Source organism: Malus domestica, chromosome 02 (genome assembly GCF_042453785.1).
Source record: "Malus domestica chromosome 02, GDT2T_hap1".
Taxonomy (NCBI): domain Eukaryota; kingdom Viridiplantae; phylum Streptophyta; class Magnoliopsida; order Rosales; family Rosaceae; genus Malus; species Malus domestica.
This window is the reverse complement of record NC_091662.1, coordinates 33,005,667-33,025,413: the sequence shown is the minus strand read 5'-3', so window position 1 is coordinate 33,025,413 and position 19,747 is coordinate 33,005,667. Positions and strand designations below refer to the sequence as shown.

Genomic DNA, 19,747 nt, shown 5'->3' with positions numbered 1-19,747 from the left:
GTGGAATTTTTTGGAAGCTATTATGTCGAGGTTGGGGTTTGATAGTAGATAGGTGGCTGTCGTGATGATGTATGTGTGAAATCGGTTTCATACTCCTTTTTGGTTAATGGCGAGGAATGTGGGTATGTTGTGCCATCTCGCAGTCTTCATCAGGGTGACCCTCTATCTCCTTATTTGTTTCTTCTTTGTATTGAAGGTTTGTCAGCACTTATTGTGCATAAAGAAGAAAGGGGAGTGATTAGTGGGATAAGGATTTATGATGGTGCTTCTAGTGTTCATCATTTGTTGTTTGCCGATGATAGTTTTTTGTTTGGTAAGGCGAAGTTGGAAAAGTGTGCAGAGGTTCAACATATTCTGGATCTGTTTTCCCAAGCATCAGGTCAAGAAATAAATTTGGGTAAAAGTAGCATTGCTTTCAGTGCTAACGTGAGGGGTCATGTGCAGCAAGGGTTGGCAAATTTTTTGGGTGTTCAATTGGTGGAGCGACATGAGATATATTTGGGCCTGCCTACGTTTGTGGGTAAGAACAAACGGCAAACTTTTGCTTATATTAAGGAGAGAGTTCATAAAAGGCTATGTGGGTGGAAGGGGAAGTGTTTAAGCGGAGCAGGACGGGAGTTGCTTGTGAAGGTGGTGGCTCAGGCATTGCCTTCATATGCTATGAATTGTTTTATGCTTTTGAAGAATTTTTGTGATGATCTACATCAGCTCATGGCTCGGTTTTAGTGGGGTAGTGATCCTGACTCAAGGAAAATTCATTGGAAGTCGTGGGATAAGTTGTGTTTGGCTAAACCGGAAGGGGGTATGGGGTTCCGGAACCTTTATGCCTTTAATCTGGCGGTGTTGGCGAAACAGGGATGGCGTATTCTCCAGGATCCTGAGTCTTTGACGACAAGGTTGTTTAAAGCAAAATAGCACCCTCATTCGTCGTTTTGGGATGCGTCAATCCCCTCTTCTTCGTCTTATTGTTGGTCTAGCATACTCAAAGCTAGAATTGTCTTGGAGAAGTTGTCCAGATGGTTGATTGGTGATGGGGCGTCAGTACGTGTATGGAAAGATCAGTGGGTACCTAGACCATTGACTTTTCGTCCTATATCCCAGCCGCCTCCCTCAAGGCAGAATATGTTGGTGTAGGAATTGATTGATGAGGAAAGAAGAATGTGGTGTGAAACTGCATTGAGTGCATATTTTGAAGAGAAGGATATGGAGCATATTCGTGCTGTACCAATTAGCCATCGTTTACCTCCGGACAAGCTTGTATGACATTACACTGATAGAGGACAATTCACGGTTAAAAGTGTTTATGAGGGTTGCTTGGGATTATGTTAAACCACCTTCTTTGAGTGCTTCTTCTTCAGCTCTTGGTGGTAATTCATTTACTCCGTTATGGAAGGCAATATGGCAGGCCGGAGTCCCGCCGAAGGTGCGGAATATGACATGGTGGACTTGTCAAGACATTCTCTGGACAAAAGAGAATTTGTCAAAGAAAGGGGTTGGTTCGGATTCGTTTTGTGTTTTATGTAGTGGAGAGCCAGAAATGGTGGTGCATGTTCTTAAGGATTGTTCATTTGCCAGAGCTACATGGTTTGCAACCCCATGTAGTTTTCTAGTTGATTCCGTTCTTTGTGGATCGGTTAAAGAATGGTTCATGTTGTTACTTCAAAATCACCATTTGGATTTTGATTTTATGTGCATGGTGGTGTGGCATTTGTGGCAGGAAAGGAATGATAGAATTTGGAAGGGGAAACATGGGTCTCCAGCTGTAGTGGCTTAGTGTGTGGTGTCTTGGTTGCAAGAATTTCGGGTCGTGGCAGAGCTTGTAATTGCTGCTTAGCAATGCCATCCTCGGGATGGGCTTACGGAAGATGCTGCTGTGTCCCGGGAGGGGGTGGCAAAGTATTGGGTACGGTTGAATGTGGATGGTGCGACTAATTTGCAGAATAAAGTGGGTGGGGTGGGGGTGGTTCTTCGAGACGGGCAGGGACATTTTCTGGCTGCAGCGGCATCTTTTCTCCCTACGGTGACGTCTGCTCTCCAAGCAGAAATGTTAGCTATTAAGCGTGGTGTGGAGCTCGCCCATCAGCTTGGCTTTCAGAAGGTTCTAGTTCGAAGTGACTCCTCTCAAGCAATTTCCATCATTCACACTTGTGTTGACTGTGCGTCAGCTATGGATTTGTTAGCGGGGGATGTCCTACATATTGCAGAAGCTTTTACTGCTTCTAAGTTTATTTCCGTTTCTAGGAATAATAATAGTACTGCTCATTGTTTGGCAAAGGTTGCATTGTCTGTTGAGACAAGCATAGTTTGGGTTGAGAAGCCTCCTAGTGTTATTCAGGATCTCCTTATCCAAGATATTTTGTAATTTTCCTCAGTTAATGATATCATCTTTTATTAAAAAAAAACACCTTTAATATAAAAACTTTGAAAATAAGCAGCTTTTTTTAGGGAATTTTAACGAAAAACTCATGGTACTGTTCACTTTAACGAAAAACCACATTTTTACACTAAAAAGTCAATTTTAGTACTATTCACTTCACTCTTTATTTTATCCTTATCGTTAAAACTCAAAGTTTTCAAACTGTTTTTATTAGTTTTTTTTTTAAACACTTCAATGCCAAACCATACCTTAGCCAACCCCTTCACTACTGTTCAGATTGAAATTTCTATTTATTTATGAAATTGCCACCGCTTTGTACAGTGAATTGGCGCCCGCGCGTCAATCATCGTGGAGTGCTCAGCTTCGACTACTTTTTCGTCTGTTTCCATCCCCTCATTCATTCCCTCTTTTTTCTCTCCCGACTCTCTCTATGTAAACATCCAGCAAATCCCATCATCCTTCCCTTTTCTCACTCTGTAATTTTCCTCAGATCCCTCACCGATTCTCTCTCTCGCCATTCTCAGTCTCGCCAGCCGCGAACTCATTGACAACTTGCAGCTCCATGCTCCATGCTCCGCCTCCAGATTCGTCGCATGTACCAGCCGAAATGGTTCAGCCCACTGTGACTAGGGATTGCAGAGGTACAGCGAGAGGGAGAGTGGGTGGGAGTTGGGATGGCGGTCGAGTTCACGTCTGGCTTGGACGACGCCTGGTACGACGTCCTGATAGCGAATGATGGTTGTGACCGACTGAGAGTGAAGTTCGTCGGCTTCGACGACGACCATGACGAGGATTATGAAGTGAGCGAGTTGAGTTTGTTCAACGACATCGACAAGTTCAGGCGGAGGTTCAGGTAGGTGTCCGTACAAGTTCAGGAGACGTAGTGCGTCTCTGCCTCCACTAATACGGCGCCATTTTCTCAGCACCACCACCACAAATGTCTCAAAGAAATGGGCCATGAAGGAAGTGACGAAGTCCAATTTTCCCGAGTCCCTGGAGGAGTTCAAGAACCACCTGTCCACTTCGACTTCGTGCCTATCTCGCTTCGACACCGCCGACAAGTCATATTGCAAGGCTAAGTACGCCGCCGGGCGGTTCCAGCTTCTCCAGTTCGCCGCCTGCCCTTTCACTCTCAGAGCGTCCAAGCTCACCCCTCACATGTCCGTACATTCTCACTATGCCTATACATACACATATAAATTTGTATGTATATATGGATGTGATTTGATGATGTGTGTTTGCTGATTTTGGTTCAAATACAACTTCGTATTGTTCCCAAGGGATATACTGAAGATGGGGATGCCAACTTATAGCTTTTCAGTTCAAACATCACATTTGACTTCCATGGTGGAAGAAGGTTTTGATTTCAATGCCTGCATATATAATGGTAAGCCTCCCCTGTGAAGTTTTGGTGTTTAATTTAACTCCCCAATTTCTAATTTTGTGGAATATGATTTTACCCAAGTTAATATTTTTACGCAAACTAGAGAAGTTAAGAAATTGTCTCGATGAATTTGGGAAAGTGTAATTTGGGATTCTGCAAGTCTGTAACTTTTGATGTTATTCTGATATTTTGTGTTTTTTTTCCTTCACTGTAACATCCCACATCGTCCAGGGAGTGATCCTTAAATTTATATTCTCATCCCTACTTAGCACGAGGCATTTTGGGACCTCACTGGCTTCGGGTTCCATCGGAACTCCGAAGTTAAGCGAGTTGCGCTCGAGAGCAATACCATGATGGGTGACCCACTGGGACGTTAACCGTGAGGGCGTAGTCGGGGCCCAAAGCGGACAATATCGTGCTACGGTGCTGGAGCGGGCATGGGATGTGGTGGACCTCGGGCCGAGATGTGACATTCACAGTAGCTATGTTGGTCTCTCCTCACCTCTCCTTTTTGGCGCAGGATTCTTCAGATTTGATTTCATTCCTGGTAGAACTTAGTTTTCATGTTAAGGGCGAGGTATTAGTTATATGCTCTTTATACATGACTATTCTCTTGCAGTAGCATATGCTTTATTGAATTCCCCCATATTTTTTTGGCTTATAGTTATTTCCGACTAAAATATGAATAGTGCTGCAGTAAATGTTGCCACAAGAACTTTTCATAGTAATCACTGTTTTATTTCTTTTGTAGAACAGTGTTTTCTTCCACATGGAAAGTTTCTACCTAGAATTAATCTCTCACCTCTTGATTCTATTCTCTTTTCGTGTGTTAGGCATATAACATAAATACATTGAATGAGAGGCAAAAGAATATAGTCAAGGACCTTGCAGATTTGGGACTGATCAAACTTCAGCAGGTTATACTTTTGTGATTTATTCTTGGTATAACGTGCACTAAATTGGTAATAATTTCCCAGATGACAGTTTAACCATTTCCTGACCTCAAGTTTTAAATTTTTATCTTTTTGTGTACTTATCTAGGGAAGGAAAGACAGTTGGTTTATACCTACTAACTTAGCTACTAATCTTTTAGTTAGCTTGACAGACTCATCATCGAGGAAACAAGTTGGTTATTTGTACTCATTCTAGCTTTGTCTCTAATCGGTTATTCCACAACTAATTCCTAATCATCAAGAAAACTGATGTGCATCCATACAAGCTACTTACAAATTTTTTACTCACTGTTTTTGTTCAGGGATTTGTTATAGTGGAAACAAACTTCAGGCTCTATGCCTACTCAACATGTGAACTACATTGTGAAATTTTATGTCTTTTCCTAGCTGCTCTCCCCTTTTACCTACAATTGCATGTTTTAGTTTGATTTTAGGGAGCTCTTGCAATGGAATGTTCCCCTTTTGCAATATATTGAACATAAGACTTACCCCTACGCAGGGGCGGATCGACGGTGGGTCGTTAAGGTCTGTACTGAATCTTGCTGCTTTGGAACATTTCTTTTAGTTGTAAATAAGAAGTGTGTTAAATGTTTATGGTGTTGTATTGATGTGCAGGCACTGATGGCAATGTTGTCTCCTGATTTCAGCCTTTGTCTCTGCTTAATTCCAGAAAGAGTGGTAAGGTTCTCTCATTTGCTTTCCCCTTTCAGTTTATTACATACTTGGTTACAATTTCTTATTTTTCTTTCACATGGGTGATATGGGTTTCAAATAGGTTGTGCACTCTGTGTGTGCGAGCCAGAATTGTAGTATGGTTTTCAAGTTGCATGTTTATTCATATCTCATTAGTTTCTGGTTCTTTCTTTTATCATCTCGACGAATTTCATTATCAAAATTTGAGATATTTTTGGACGTTGAATGTTATTCAACGTTGGCCAACGAAGGTTATTCAGCTAATTCCCTCTGTTGTTTACTCTAATTCTTTATTAGCAAATGGATGAGCAGTTTAAGACACTAATTGTTTTATCTCACTACTTGGAATTAAGTTTGTCTCTGTATCCAAACATTTGGCATGTTCTTAGTTTAGGTCAGAGGAAATCATAGCCACACACTTTACCAGCAACAAATAATTTTCATTTTAAGGAAAATTAATGGAAAGGGCTTCAAAACTTTGCATTTTAATAAAAAAAACCATCTAATAACTTTATTTAATGATAAGGACAAAAAGAAAAAAACATAAAATATAAACATGTGTGCCCAGCGCTCGTTAAGTTTCATAAATAGTGTAGTAATGTTCCTCTGTCATATTCTTTGCTGAGGATTTATTTTGAACCTAGCGGAATCAAAAAGACAACTTGAGAGCTCAAGTTTGAATTTTTTTGCTATTTAGTAGTGAATTTGTAGCACAGTGGAAATATGTGGAATGATATTTTTTCCTTTCAATTCTAATTGGCAATATGCTGCAAATTTAATCTCATGTTATATTTATTTTGTTATTATGTATATTCTTGATTCATGATTGTAGATGAAGATGGTTGATATTGATACACACTTTCTGTCTGTTTTTGGTTTTCCGTTTATTTAATTTGGATAGGGTTTTGGAAAATTATCTTTGGTTTCTGCATCGGCGGCTCAGTCGGCTGCAAATGTAGTCCAGGCAGGCACAAAAGAGATCACTACTAAGGTATTTTTCTATCCATTCTTAAATTTGTTAGATGCTAGATGATTGCTTTGCTACTGCCAGGCATTTATATTTGGATATTAGATAGGTGATTAGGGATGGGCAACGGTTATGGTGGTCGGGTAACCCCGGTTATTTACCCATAACCGTTTATGCTCATACCCACATAACCGTTTACCAGTTGGGTAATTGCCTAAACAGTTATCCTCATACCCATAACCGTTTATAAACGGTTAACCATACCCATAACCGCATACTCATTTAACCGTAACATTTTAATACTCGTTTACCCATTTACCCTTTTTAACCCGTTTATCGTTTTTTTTTTACCATTGCCCATTTTTCACCCGTCTACATGTTTTTTAACAACTTGAAAATTCAAAAAAAAATTGTCATAATTTTTTTTTTTTTGACAATTAAACACCGTTATAGGTACATTCATCATACATTTCTGTATTTTAATTTTTTAAGTCCTTATACCATTCTAATAATTGAAATAATAGTTTACAGACGATATTTTTAACTGTTACCAATGAAGGTAAATATAATATTTGCTAAGTATTATTGGGTTACAAAAATTGTTTAGAAGACATTTATGTCAAAGCATTTCTATCAAAGCATTTCTGTCAATTTCAAGGTTACCCGCAAGGAATTTAAATTAATTTGGCGAATTCCTTGATGATGAGAATCATCATTCCTGTAGCAGTGTTATTGAGAGAATGACCGATGAATTCCTTGCTAATTTATTGGGTGCTAAGTATTATTGGATCGAGAACATGGTTTGTGTTAGTTTTACATATATAAAATAAATAGGTAAACGGTTACCCGTTTATAACCGCGGTTAATACTCATAACCGTCCATTTAAATTTCGCGGGTAAACGGTTATACCCATAACTGTTTATTTATCTAAACGGTTACCCATAACCGTAACCGTTTAATTTAAATGGGCGGGTAACCGCGGTTACCCATAACCAATGAGTATTTGCCCATCCCTAAGGTGATGTTAGCATTTACAAAACATATTGAGGACGTGAGGGTGAGCATTCTGAATTTGGACACATTATGCTAATGGTGTCATTAATGTAATCCCATCTTTTGGACACATTATGCTAATGGTAATCTCATCATGCTTAATTACCATTCTTTCTTCATGTCATTATTTTCAAAGCATTACCATATTAGATAGGTGGTGTTAGCACAGAATCCCATATGTATCTTTGACTGTACTATTAATATCATGATCTGAACATAAGGGATTAGTAATCATGTTATGCATGACATCAAGGCCTGTACTATTAACTTCCAATGGTTGACAAATTGGGAATTTGTTCATCGAATTGAGTTTTTGGAGTTTAAGTTCTTGGATCGATTCGAGATTTCAAATGAACCTTTGACCTACTAATCTTGATGGAGGGGCAGAGGATGAAGAAAATTGCGGGCAATGAGCTCTGACTCTCTAATTTTTTCACATGAATTAGCATATTTCATTCCCTCAAAATTAATTGTAAGGCTGCACTCAAAATGGGCTAAATGTTGAGCTTTGACTCTCTAATACTTTCACATGAATGAGCTCTAACTCTCTGATGTTTGTTTATAAGTTTTTGGATTAATTTTACATTGTAATTGGTTTCCCCTAATTTGAATGATTAATTGTTGAACTTTTCTTTCCTCCAAATCCTCATGTTTTCATATCCACAACCCAAAAGAAATCAAAGATGCAAAACTCGTAATTGAAGCTGTTTCTAGGCAATGCCCGCGGGATGTTATCAAAATATTATATGTAAAATATGTTGGGTGGCAATCCATTGGCAGTATATCACAAAAATAATAACTAAACGTGTTTCAGTTGCCTTATGCATATATTATCTTTCACCTCTCATATGCAACCGAGACCTATTGACCCTTATGGGGCCGGGTATATATGTGTTCTGTTTTGAAATTAATACCATGATTTATTAGGTACATGGTAAAAAATTGTTCCCCTCTGTCATGAAGACAATTGTATGTGGGATTTGTAATCACACTTGAAACATCACTGAAAAATTAATATCCCCATTACGTTTCGATGAGACAGAATCTGTGTGTTTTGAGTTCTCAAGAAAAAAGATTAACTGAAAAATTAAAATAGTCCGCATTTATATCCATATCAAAATTCCAAAGAATGTGTGTTGTATTATTGTCATAGCTTTCTGATGAAGTAGATATTGGAGAGTAAGTATGAGAAAATGTGAATAATTAGAGGAAGTTAAAGACATCTTTGCAAGTAAGCAAAAATCTGACCATGAGATAATTGGGTTTTCACAAAGAGTTTAGAGAGAGAGAAAGAGGAATAGTATCATATTTGATGATGGTAATGGCCACATCTCAATCGTTTGTACGCTAATATTACTTTAGTCTAAAGAAAGATCCTAACTTGCTTTGGCTGCTGAAGCCAATTCCAAAGAGGGCTATGTCTTCTACTTGCTCACACAAAGGTTCCAATTTTTTGCATTCTTTTGGGTTTTTTTTTAAATTTATTTATGAAATTTAATGACTAATTTTTAAATAATGAGAAACTAGTTCTTCGCTGTGAAATGTTCATTTTTCGGTGTTTATGTTAAAACAATAAAATCTTATTCTTCTATCAAATGGGTTGTAATTTCATATGTTTTAATGTAAACTGTTCACTGATTATGGTTGTAGTGGGTTGGTTTGGATCGCAGGATTATTAGAGCAACTCCACCCATAGAGCCCTCCCCCTGGCAATCCACTATTCAATTCACCCTATTGAACAGTAACTGCCTTAAATGAATAGTAATTACCATTAATGAACAGTAATTGCCATTTACATCTTCACCCTTGGAACCCTCCCCCCTGACAATAAGCAATTAAAATAATAGTTTTTTTTTGTTTAAATAATAAAAAATTACAAAAGCTCTCTCTCTCTCTCTCTGACACAAAAAAAATAAAAAATTGCAAAGCCCTCGGGCCACAGGCCCGTCGACTCCCCACCCCCTCTTCGCTCGGGCTCCCACCCTCACTCGGGCCCTTCACCGCTGGAGCTCCTCCCACCGGGCCTCGGGCCCTTTCTCCTCGCCTGTCGCCCGAGCAACCAGCAACACTGGCGTTGCTCTTAAGGTCTGGAAAAGTTGCAGCCTGAGATGGACCAACTATCTGAGGCCAGACTTGAAGAGAGGTCTTTTATCATAATATGAGGAGAAGATATGCGGGACGAAGAGGTGAGCAAGAGAAACGGTGAGGTTTTATTTTCTGATTTGGATTTTGAAATTGAGTAATTTTCTGCTTTGTGTCCTTTGAGTATGTGTGAGATTTAGTTTCATACCAGGGGTTGTAATGGGTGGATCGGATGTAAAATTTTCTTTTCGAATTTCAATCCCCCCTAAATCTCTTCATTGCAACCAAACATTTGAGGATTTGGTTTTAATTGTTTGTTTGGACTTTTTGAGCTTTTGACCAATTATTTGGATGCTAGGAAAATTTACATGCTATTTGGATACTAGGAATATTCATGGAACTCAAACAAGATTGTTTTCATAATTTTTTGAGAAATGTGGAATTTTGTTTATGATGGTATTGACTATTTTTCAAAATCCTATAATCTGATCAAAGTTTTGATTTTCCATTAAGATCAATATTAGTTGTTTTTGGTTCAAGAAATTTTGTAAATTGTTTTTGGTTCAAGAAATTCCAACATTCTTTGTTGGTCCTTGAAATTTTCATTAGTATTGAGTATAGTGGTTTTTGGGGCAGGTTTGCATGGCAGATGAGAAAGACGATCTTTGTGTCCCTCGACACAAGTATTTCGGGAAGCTGGATGATTCGTCTATGTTTCGCGAACAGGTTTGTTGCACATGCATGTAAATGGTACAAATTGTTTTGGTTTTGGACAATAAGCTTTTAAGTTTTACAACCCTTGCAACGGGATTGTGACTCCAACAAATGTAGTGTTGGGGGATACAATTTGGTTCTCCTTAATACATAATATAAAAGGGCCTAGAAATTTTCCTTCAAGGAATATGCAAATGTTTTTTGCGCATCTTGGCCTGCAGTTTGTATGAAGGGGCATTAGTTTGTGTTATCTGCATTGGTGCATTTGAGGGTGTGATTTTGTTCTTACTGCCTTTTTAGGTTTGAACATCTGTGCTTGACAACTTAGCTGCTCGAACAAGAATGGAACACTATTTCTGTTTTTTGGGAACTGCTAAAACATGTGCCTAGCCTGTAGGACATATTTTGCCGTCATAACTACAGGGGTAAAATATGTGTGAACTGCATGTTACTTATGTTCCTTCTGTTTCATATGGAAACAGGGCTTTTGCATATTTTTGGCTTTGAACATTTGTGCTTGAAAAATTAGCTACTTGAACAAGTACTGAACACTTTCTATGTTTTTTATTAACTGCTGAAATAGGTGTATGCCCTGCAGGACACATATTTTGCCATCTTAATTACACAAAATATGTGTGAACTGCATGTTGTTTTTGTTTCTTCTGTTTCTTATGGAAACATAACTTTTTTGGCAACCATGTCTTTGTGATAAAGAACGTTTAGTTTCTTCCTACTAATTGTGCAATGTCTTTAAATGTTAGCTCAGTTGAATGTATATAAAAGCCAAGCTTATCTTATTGACCTCATTCACTCACGTGTCCCTTTGTTCATTCATGATAGTGTTGAATTTATTCAGATTAACTGTATCTTATTTATGCAGTTATGCCTAAAATAGTGGTTCCCACTGCAACGTGCGGGCTTATTTTCTAGTTTGTATCTATGGTATAAGGTATTACTTTGGTCTAAAAGTAGGGGGGAGAGTGGCACTGTGCAATTTTGGGTTGATTTCATTTTATTTACAAATTTGCCACAAGCTCTCTCTCCCGCTATCTTAATGCACACATGTTGATGATCGCGGGAGGGGAATAACAATGGTAAAGCACGCCCTTTCCGTTTCCTTCTCAAACCCTCATTGCCTTCTCCGTCTCATAGACCCGCGACACAAACGGTCTCGCCTCCGTTCTATCCTCCTCTCGCCGCCGTCTCCCTTCTCTCACCTCTGTTGTCTTACTCCTTTCTCTGTCTCTGGAATCCTATCGTCATCTTCCTCACATGCAAGGCTCCAGCCCTTTCAATTGAAACCAAAACGTGTTTCAGGCGAAGACGAAGAACCCCATCGAAGTCTCAGAGTACTCCGACTCTGAGCTCATTCTCAGCTACATCTCCGACCCGTTTGGGTTCGCCGTCAAGAGGAAGTTCGACTGGCAGGTCCTCTTCAATTCGAGCTCCGAATCCAAAGACCCATATGGTGAACTGGTGTTTAAGGGCCAGTACCTCGAGATATCCACCTGACTGCCGAAAGAATCCTCCCTGTACGGCGTCGGAGAGAACTCTCAGCCGCACGGGATCAAGTTCTACCCGAACGATCCATACACCCTCTTCACCACTGATGTCTCGGCGATCAATCTCAACACTGATTTGTACGGGTCCCACCCGGTTTACATGGATCTCCGGAATGTGGGCAACGAGGCTTACGCGCACTCTGTTCTGCTGCTCAACAGCAATGGCATCGATGTGTTCTACAGAGGGACTTCTCTCACCTACAAGGTCATTGGGGGTGTTTTCGACTTTTACTTCTTTGCCGGGCCGACACCGTTGGGCGTTGTCAACCAGTACACGGCGTTCATCGGCAGACCGGCCCCGATGCCCTACTGGTCTCTTGGTCTGTTCTGCTTCCTACCCTCTGCTTTGCCTTCATTAACTTACTCAGTTATTCCTACTTCTAGCTTTAGATTAAAAGCATTGGATGTGTATATTTTTTCTGGTGCTTCTTTCCCTCCAACTTTGCAATTTTTTTTTAGATGTTAATTGTTTGGTTGGTTTGTTGCGATCTTTTCATATTATTTTGATATGGGATTTTGCTTTTCTTGCATTTTAGTTTGATCAATATTGTGAATCAATGAGTAATTTCCATTGGGACTATAAGAACAAATAGTAATTTAATTCTCAGTGCGCAGATTCTGATTAGTTGCTTCTAATTTGTCGCCCAAAATGTTAGGTGTTTTGTGTTCGACGTATGAAATGATAAATGTGTGTTGATACCGAAAAAGAAGATGAATTTAAAAGAATAGAATCTCTAGGACCAACTGATGAAAAGGATCAGAGAAAAGGTTGTCGAATACACTCTTGGTCATGCATCTGTGATGTTGTAAGAGCTTTAATACTATCGCTGTAACATGGAGAAAGGAACAGTCCATAGATATCGAAGTTGTCCTATAGCACTGGAGGGCTTTGGTGCATTTTTGTTTTGTCTGAGTGTACATTGTTATTGTTGTTTTTGGTGTTGTGGGTGGAACCGTGGAAGTGAGGGAGTGGTGGCTTACAGTGTGATTCTGTCAGTCGTATTTCTTTATGTTTGTTTGATTTTGGTTTCTGGTTTAAAATGTCGATGTTTAAGGTGCAAAACGAGGAGGGAATCATCACCGAACTCTACATCTTGGGAAAATGGTACATAATCGAATCTAATCCGCAATTTTTTTGTATGATTGTTTATGGGAGTAATTTGTGGTTTTTTGTGGATACAGTTCGGAGACGAACAAATGATCACCAAGAAGGTGTGATAAAGGATGGAGGGAATGAAGTATTGTTTAATGACCAAATCATGAAGCGGAGGACAACATGGAGTGGTTCTGATTCTCATACCCTGCCACATGCTCAAACACATCAGACTCAGAGTAATTGAGAGCTAATTGTACAATATTTATGATTTAGGGCTTGCATTCATTAGAATGGAAACACATTCTAAATTAGGAATATCATAACATTGTCTTACGAAAATGAGGGAAACTGAAAGTATATAAATTATGAAGTGCAGAACTTCAAAATGAGGGGCAAAAATTTTGTGTATGCTAAAGATAGCATACTGCATAAACCTCAGTTTTAAATGTGACAACATGATAATGCATTTCAGTGCATATAAATGTAGTTCCACAAATTAGGCTCTATCTGAATGCAATTGGTTTCTCTGCTAGATTGCCATGGATGAAGTATGATGTTTTATTTACCGCATCTAATGATCTTATGGATTGCAGGAAGAAGTTATCAAGTTAAATGAACAATTTAACCATTTGAAAAGTTTGGTAATCTCTTATGCCTTGGTTTATGTTCAAGCTTGAGCTTCTTAGTTGGCCGTCAATCACTATATTTTCATTCATTTATTTGGGATGTGGTGGCACTGTTGATGCCATTGCTATCAAATCCAGGATTTTTCATCTCAGATTTCACTTTTGACAGTTGCAAATTGGTGCTTTACTTAACTTTTTTTCCCCTTAATTTCGTAAAGTTTAGGCCTTTTCTTAATATTTAAATAAAAAGGAATATCTTTCTGGTATTGGTTAGTTTTGATCTTGATATTATCTGGGTTTGGTGTTAGTGGGGATGGCGGTGTCGTGCAAAGTTAGCCGTTTGTGGCTCACCGGAAAACCCCCTGATTGGGCTTTATTAGGAGGGAACTCATAATGTAGTAGATATTCCTCAATGCAAAGGTCCCAATCCTAATGACTTTATTTTTGATATTTAATCCTTGGATTAGTGTTAAATTCTATATTTTTTTAGTTTAATTTGTGTTTTCTTTTCTGTTTTTGCAGCTCATCCTCCAAGTATAAATGCTGCTGTGGAGCTGCATAAACAAGGTCCCTTTTCGGTTATTAAAACTCAATGTTGCTTTCATTTCCAGTTTTTGAGTCTTCTATTTGTTTGGTTGCTGCAATTATTCAACTTATGCTGCTATAATATTTGTTTCCTTCTGTTTTGTCCTCTGCATTAACTACCATTTGGATCATGTGAATGAAAACTTTCATGTATATTTCGAATAATGAGCAGTTTATTGCTGTTAATCTTTTGATCACTGTATATGTTGCTAATTTACCTTCTCAAACAACGTACATGTAAACATTGATATATAAAACTTATTTACATGTTAATAGTATGGTTTCTTTACTTTTGAGTTTGGTTGAACAACAACATTTTCTACTTTCTAGAGTTCATCCTCTTTATTTTAGCCCAGGCCAACTCACTCCACTCTGTTCGAAGCTCTTCAACTTTTTTGCACAAATTGCTCAAAAATTCCTGCTCTCAAACATCTTAGATCCCTCACTCACCCTTCTGGCATCGACGCCCCAAAGGTATATTTCTCTCATTGCTTTCAGAATTCAGTATATATTTATATAGCTGACATGTATATAGACATTCACATATGGTAGAACTAAAAGGATGGTAGAATACTCGAATAATGGAATAGAGTCGAGATTATGATGAGAAAGGACAATAAATAGCTATCACTATGTGAATGTCTTATTTTCTTTCACTATATAATAGCTATCACTAACTTTTGTTTTTACCGTCTTATTGTATTTCCCATGTTGAGAGAGAGAACTAAAAGGATAGTATAATGCTCGAATAATGGAACAGAGTCGAGATTATGCCCGAGGTGTTTGGTAATCTTTCTACTTTACCAAAGCCAAATTGCAATTTGTTTTGGTACAAGGAAAGACGCTCTGTTAATCTAGGGATATGGTACCCCTTTGGTTTTTGGATAGGATTTGGTGCATTATCAAATAAGAGCTTTTTTCTTTAGAATTATCGAATCAGTGCTTATGTATGCTGTCTGTAGATGTTACAGTCACAACTACAAATACAAGTTGAGAGGAAGATCATATTCCTTTTGTGGTGCAGCTGGAGTTTGTTATCGTATGCGGTGCTTTTCGTTGTATGGCCATATGAAGCTGCAGATGCAAATATTTCTTATGGTAGTCTTCTTCACTATGAATAGATTCATAAACGCATACTTATTCACGCTTGCATACAGACTTTGGGGTTGCTAAGATTTTCCTTTGGGTTTCATAGGTACATGATGATCCTTCTAACGCTCCAGTTTGATGGTTTATTTTCATGTGCATATTTTCTGGAAGTTCATTCCTGTTTTGGGATGTTTGAATATATAGGCATTGTTTAAATTACAATATTTTATTAAGTTAAACTGTTTAAATTACTTATTATTTATAATTTTAGCCCTTGCGCCACTTGGAAGGACTGCTGGTAGAGCTCATAGCAATTGATGTAAGTCCCTTACTTCCGTAATAGGGTACTTGGGAGTGACTGCTGGTAGAGCTCATTGCAATTGTTGTAAGTCCCTTACTTCCGTTATACGGACACTTACATTTATGATCATTTTTGTGTTAAGACGATACAGTTATAACTTATAACCGTTTACCATAGATCAACGCATATGTATATCGAATTTACCTGCATTACTCGAACAATTTGCTTTTCGATTCGCGAATGGAATTAATAAAGAACCAATATCTGTGTAAAAGTTTAGTTTCCAACTTTCTAGCAGTGAAAATGTTGCCCTTTCTGCAGACTACACCCTTTCACACACTCACTTTGATATGGTTAAACATATATATTCAAGATTTTGATCTCTGTGTGATTTGGCAATACTTTTCAACTAATATTCCTCTCTCTCTCTCATGAAGGCACTCATTGCATTAAACAAAGGATCCCAATTAATCAAGTATAGCCTGAAAGGGAAGCCAAAACTTCGTCCATTCAGAATTTCTACTGTGAGTAATTTCCTTAAGAGAAGAACAAGTTTGAATCACTTTTTTTGAATTGCGTTTATTATAGTTCTTTGAATGAAAATCCTAATTTGTACAAATTACAAGGTATGTTACCACTCTCCTTAATCTACATATATGCAATGTGCAAAATTACATCTGTTCTCAAGAATGAACCTGTTTTGTTCCATCCTTCTGTTAAGGATTATAATTTATATAGGATTTATAAGTTCTCTCTTTCGGGTTACTTTTATGTTTCGAATTAGTTGGATTTAGCATTCTTCACAAGCTTTGATAATTGTTTAATATCTAAGTTTTGTTCCATGCATGGTTGATTTTCTTTAATAATTGTTGAATCGCTTCTATATTTGCTTGGTACTTAGGATCTAAAGCATTTTTTGCATCTTAGGTAAAATCGTTTTAGTTCTGAATTTCTTTTCTTTGATTGATTTTGGTGTGTTTGCAGCACTCAATGTCAGATTTTGAGATCAACGGATCAGCTCACTGCTGCGGTCGATGTTGGGGAAGGTGATGCGATGTTAGAAATTAGGCTGCGAACAGGTTCTTTGATCAATGTTCTTATTAATGCTGGTGCATTTGTGCTCGCAATCAAAAAGGTTGTTTGAATGTCTGTGTTTCTGTGTTTCTTCTTTGAATGCAATTACAATTCTGAGTTTGTATTTGTTGCAAATTTGAGGAATTAAGTTGGTATTGCACTGATTATGTGTAATGTTATATGGGCTTTAGGATCCACACATGGCTACTCATGTGAGTGAGAGATTTGCGGAGACTGACCGGTTCAAGGTAATGCCATATTTTTGTCATATCTCAATATGTCTTGTGCTACTAAGAAATGAGCTCTTCTCTGGCATTTTGGACAATTGGAAATTAGGTCTTATGCTTTTATGTTTTTATTGCCAATGCCATTGTGATCACTTTAGCAAGTTTTGTCACTTAAATTTGTAGGTTTTGAAAGAGGACTTTGTCAAATGTCGCATTCACTCACATGTGTTGTCGTTGTTGGCATGTGCAGAGCCATTGGTCTCACCCCCGCGATCTTCCACGATTCCATTTTTCCTTTCTTTTAATTTATTTTTAAATTGTACCTTCCTCAACACGAAAAACAAAGAAACATTGATCCATGGAGACTGCAATTTGTGGGAGAATCCATCTCTCCCCCAACCATGTCTTCAACCCCAAACCAGATTCTCTCCATTTTTCTCAATTCTTTCCCTCTTTTCAGATTTTGGGTTTCCCTCAAAATCTTTGATTTCTTCATCAATTGTAAGATTAGGAGTAGATTTTCTTAGCTCCTTTAATTCAAAGCTTGGATTTATTTTATTTTATTTTTTAATTTTAGGAATTTTATTATCTTTTTATCTAACTTTATGAAATTTAATGTATAATTGGCCTAGAAAATTGATTCTCTCTTATGGGTTTCCTTTTTTTATTTTTTTATTTTATTTTATTTTATTTTTGGTAAAATGCAAGTGTTCTGTACTTATTTTACAGAACATGAATTGCCAAGGGTCAACACTTGAGAAGGTGATTTGGGTGGAGGTCGTAAAGATGGGCATTTGTAAGTCTTATCAATCTTCAATTTTTATTTTTCTTGCTTTTATTTTAGTTTCTTATTACTAATTTTAGTTTTGGGTGTATTTTTTACAGTGGTTGTCAAAACGAGGTTGTTTATGTTGTTTTGATAGGTTTGATCATGTATAGAAGCATTTGATAGTGAATACATGCAGAGTGCTTGACAATTGAAAAGAAGTGTCGAGATTTTTGTTGATCCCCTTATGTTGTGATGCCAATTTACGGTACTTATCAAGTAAATTGGTTGACTAAAATGGTATTTTCTGTAACTGATTTAGTTGTTGCTATTGTGTTCTTAAGCATGACGTCTGACCGCCAATGACATATTCTATTATTTTTTACAGCTACCAGCACCTAAACCTCCAACAAAATGGAAACTTTTGCCAAAACAAAAGGTATATCATTGTTGTAGGAGCCGAACAGTACCTTATGTTTCTTTTTTCTTTCTTCTTCCCCCCCTTTAAGGCTTTGTTTTGGTTTCTCATATGTGGCCATTTGGGGATTGAGAAATGTAGTTGGAATTAAGATTTTGAGAAATTGGAACATCTTTAGGAAAATGACACAAGTTGGTATAATGTTAATGGTTTGCAGATGCGTAGTAGACTATCAATAAAATTGCTATAAATGAAATTGCTATCGATGAAAATGGGAAAGAAACTTGGGGAGATAATGTTAATTGTTTGCAGATGCTTAGGAGCCTCTGAAACTGCTTAAATTTTATATATTGAGTTGCATAAAGTCCACTAACATACGCAACCAGAGTCAGATTGCCACCCTTGGTGGTGTTATCTTTGCAATGCATTTAAAGTGGGGATTTAGAAAATCTAATAATAAAACTGAAATATATGTTCCATGCTTTTCGCTTTCATTTTGGGTTAAAAGGTTGGAGCTTTGGATTGGGATTTTCCTTTATTAAACTATAATTTTGTGCTTAGGAGCAGCCTCGCCCATGAGCGGCCACTTGGTGCGATGGCAAGTGCCTTCACCCATGAGCGGTAGGTCTCGGGTTCGAGACTTGGGAGCAGCCTCTTCATAAATGGGGGTAAGGCTAGCCGACATTCACCTCTCCCAGACCCTGCATAAAGCGGGAGCCTTGTGCACTGGGTACGACCTTTTTTTGTGCTTAGGAGGAGGCTATATGAAACTGCTTAATTTTTTTTTAAACATGGAACTTTTTTTTCACTGTAATCTGTTTTGTTAAACGTAATGATAAAGATTTATCAATTTTGTTTGTTTGGGAGGTTTATGATCAGAACCCTGATGAGACCTTCAATGTGAAAGGCTTCTGGTTTCATAAGTCACAACAAAACTGAATACCAAATGAATAAAAATCTGGCCATAAATGCACCACTTCTTTACTCCATATTTATGCACATATCTCCCAATACATATGCACTGATGAGACCTTAAGGAGGTTATGATATGTTTCCCAATTATTAAACACACCGAGATAACTTAACAAGTTAAGTCCGATATCAGGCTCAATTGTAGGTTGCCTTTAATTATTATATCTTTATAAGAAACATTAGCTTATATGTGCACTAAGTAAACTAAGGTCATCTATTATAAGTTTTCCTATGTCTTCGATCTGTTTACAATGTGTGTGTTATTTGTGTCTGATTGGTTTTTCCCCTATATTTTCCTATGTTGTCTATCTCTTTATATGTGCACTAAATAATTTGATCAGTGTGTCTGTATTATTTGTGTCTAATTGGTGTTGGGTATTTTCCAATTTGGGCTCTTTATTTACTTGTGTGCAATCCAATGTCTTATCTGGTTAGAGAGAACATAATGTTTGACAATAAGATGTCTGATATCTGATCCAATCTGGTTATGTAGATATGCTGAATAAGTAAGGATTGTTTGCTGATTTAGTTGCATATCGAGTATCTAGGGATTGTCTTTTGTCAGTAGATGATTAATTGTAGATGTAATACCCCTTAGTAGAAGGAAATTAAGGTGCATTAACAAGAAAAATCAAGATAACGTGTACACAAGTGGATTAGTATTTTTGCTGTCAGTTGGTGTCCAACCTGATGCAAGCATCTTTTGAAGTGTGTAATATCTTTTGAAATGTATATAAAAACCAAGCTACTTATCTTACCGACCCCGTTCACTCATCTATCCCTCTGTTCATTCAGGATTATGTTTAA

General features: G+C 37.7%; 3 protein-coding genes and 1 long non-coding RNA gene across 19 annotated transcripts; all 4 read left to right on the top strand.

Moving 5' to 3' along the window:
- The first annotated feature begins 106 nt into the window (after window positions 1-106).
- On the top strand, window positions 107-2,362 carry LOC108172663 (uncharacterized). The gene is made up of 6 exons (XM_029099145.1): window positions 107-122; window positions 197-642; window positions 727-896; window positions 978-1,065; window positions 1,196-1,423; window positions 1,940-2,362. The coding sequence occupies exons 1-6, from the start codon at window positions 107-109 to the stop codon at window positions 2,360-2,362; spliced, it is 1,371 nt and encodes a 456-aa protein (XP_028954978.1).
- Window positions 2,363-3,608: 1,246 nt separating this feature from the next.
- On the top strand, window positions 3,609-4,960 carry LOC108172667 (general transcription and DNA repair factor IIH subunit TFB2-like). Its single transcript, XM_029095518.2, has 4 exons — window positions 3,609-3,764; window positions 4,241-4,338; window positions 4,595-4,678; window positions 4,803-4,960. The coding sequence occupies exons 1-4, from the start codon at window positions 3,671-3,673 to the stop codon at window positions 4,908-4,910; spliced, it is 384 nt and encodes a 127-aa protein (XP_028951351.1). The 5' UTR covers window positions 3,609-3,670; the 3' UTR covers window positions 4,911-4,960.
- A 315-nt stretch (window positions 4,961-5,275) lies between these two features.
- LOC139190586 (uncharacterized) lies at window positions 5,276-6,383 on the top strand. The gene is made up of 2 exons (XR_011574909.1): window positions 5,276-5,392; window positions 6,309-6,383. It is a non-coding gene; the product is annotated as an uncharacterized lncRNA (long non-coding RNA).
- Window positions 6,384-11,269: 4,886 nt separating this feature from the next.
- LOC103441147 (putative alpha-xylosidase 2) lies at window positions 11,270-18,818 on the top strand. Of its 16 annotated transcripts, XM_070817836.1 has the most exons (16): window positions 11,270-12,106; window positions 12,842-12,891; window positions 12,969-13,118; window positions 13,476-13,523; window positions 13,817-13,928; window positions 14,031-14,075; window positions 14,450-14,567; window positions 15,118-15,191; window positions 15,454-15,567; window positions 15,921-16,007; window positions 16,468-16,618; window positions 16,749-16,805; window positions 17,514-17,580; window positions 17,708-17,818; window positions 17,939-17,989; window positions 18,530-18,818. In XM_070817836.1, the coding sequence occupies exons 1-3, from the start codon at window positions 11,887-11,889 to the stop codon at window positions 13,002-13,004; spliced, it is 306 nt and encodes a 101-aa protein (XP_070673937.1). In that variant the 5' UTR covers window positions 11,270-11,886; the 3' UTR covers window positions 13,005-13,118; window positions 13,476-13,523; window positions 13,817-13,928; window positions 14,031-14,075; window positions 14,450-14,567; window positions 15,118-15,191; window positions 15,454-15,567; window positions 15,921-16,007; window positions 16,468-16,618; window positions 16,749-16,805; window positions 17,514-17,580; window positions 17,708-17,818; window positions 17,939-17,989; window positions 18,530-18,818. The 16 variants fall into 16 exon arrangements, with proteins under 16 accessions (XP_070673937.1, XP_070673930.1, XP_070673933.1 ...); XM_070817829.1 differs by having other exon boundaries at window positions 14,031-14,567; window positions 15,056-15,191; window positions 17,708-17,850; XM_070817832.1 differs by lacking the exon at window positions 18,530-18,818 and having other exon boundaries at window positions 15,056-15,191; window positions 17,708-17,850; window positions 17,939-18,151.
- Window positions 18,819-19,747: the final 929 nt, after the last annotated feature.

Excerpts from the sequence above, each read along its gene's own strand:
- LOC103441147 (XM_070817836.1), top strand. The coding sequence starts at position 11,887 with ATGGATCTCCGGAATGTGGGCAACGAGGCTTACGCGCACTCTGTTCTG. Across the intron at positions 12,107-12,841 it reads GATGCCCTACTGGTCTCTTG|GTGCAAAACGAGGAGGGAAT; the intron begins GTCTGTTCTGCT and ends TCGATGTTTAAG. Across the intron at positions 12,892-12,968 it reads CTCTACATCTTGGGAAAATG|TTCGGAGACGAACAAATGAT; the intron begins GTACATAATCGA and ends TTGTGGATACAG.
- LOC108172663 (XM_029099145.1), top strand. Across the intron at positions 897-977 it reads CCTGAGTCTTTGACGACAAG|CATACTCAAAGCTAGAATTG; the intron begins GTTGTTTAAAGC and ends TTGTTGGTCTAG. Across the intron at positions 1,424-1,939 it reads AGGCCGGAGTCCCGCCGAAG|AATAAAGTGGGTGGGGTGGG; the intron begins GTGCGGAATATG and ends ACTAATTTGCAG.
- LOC108172667 (XM_029095518.2), top strand. The coding sequence starts at position 3,671 with ATGGGGATGCCAACTTATAGCTTTTCAGTTCAAACATCACATTTGACT. Across the intron at positions 3,765-4,240 it reads CAATGCCTGCATATATAATG|TAGCTATGTTGGTCTCTCCT; the intron begins GTAAGCCTCCCC and ends TGACATTCACAG. Across the intron at positions 4,679-4,802 it reads GACTGATCAAACTTCAGCAG|GGAAGGAAAGACAGTTGGTT; the intron begins GTTATACTTTTG and ends GTACTTATCTAG.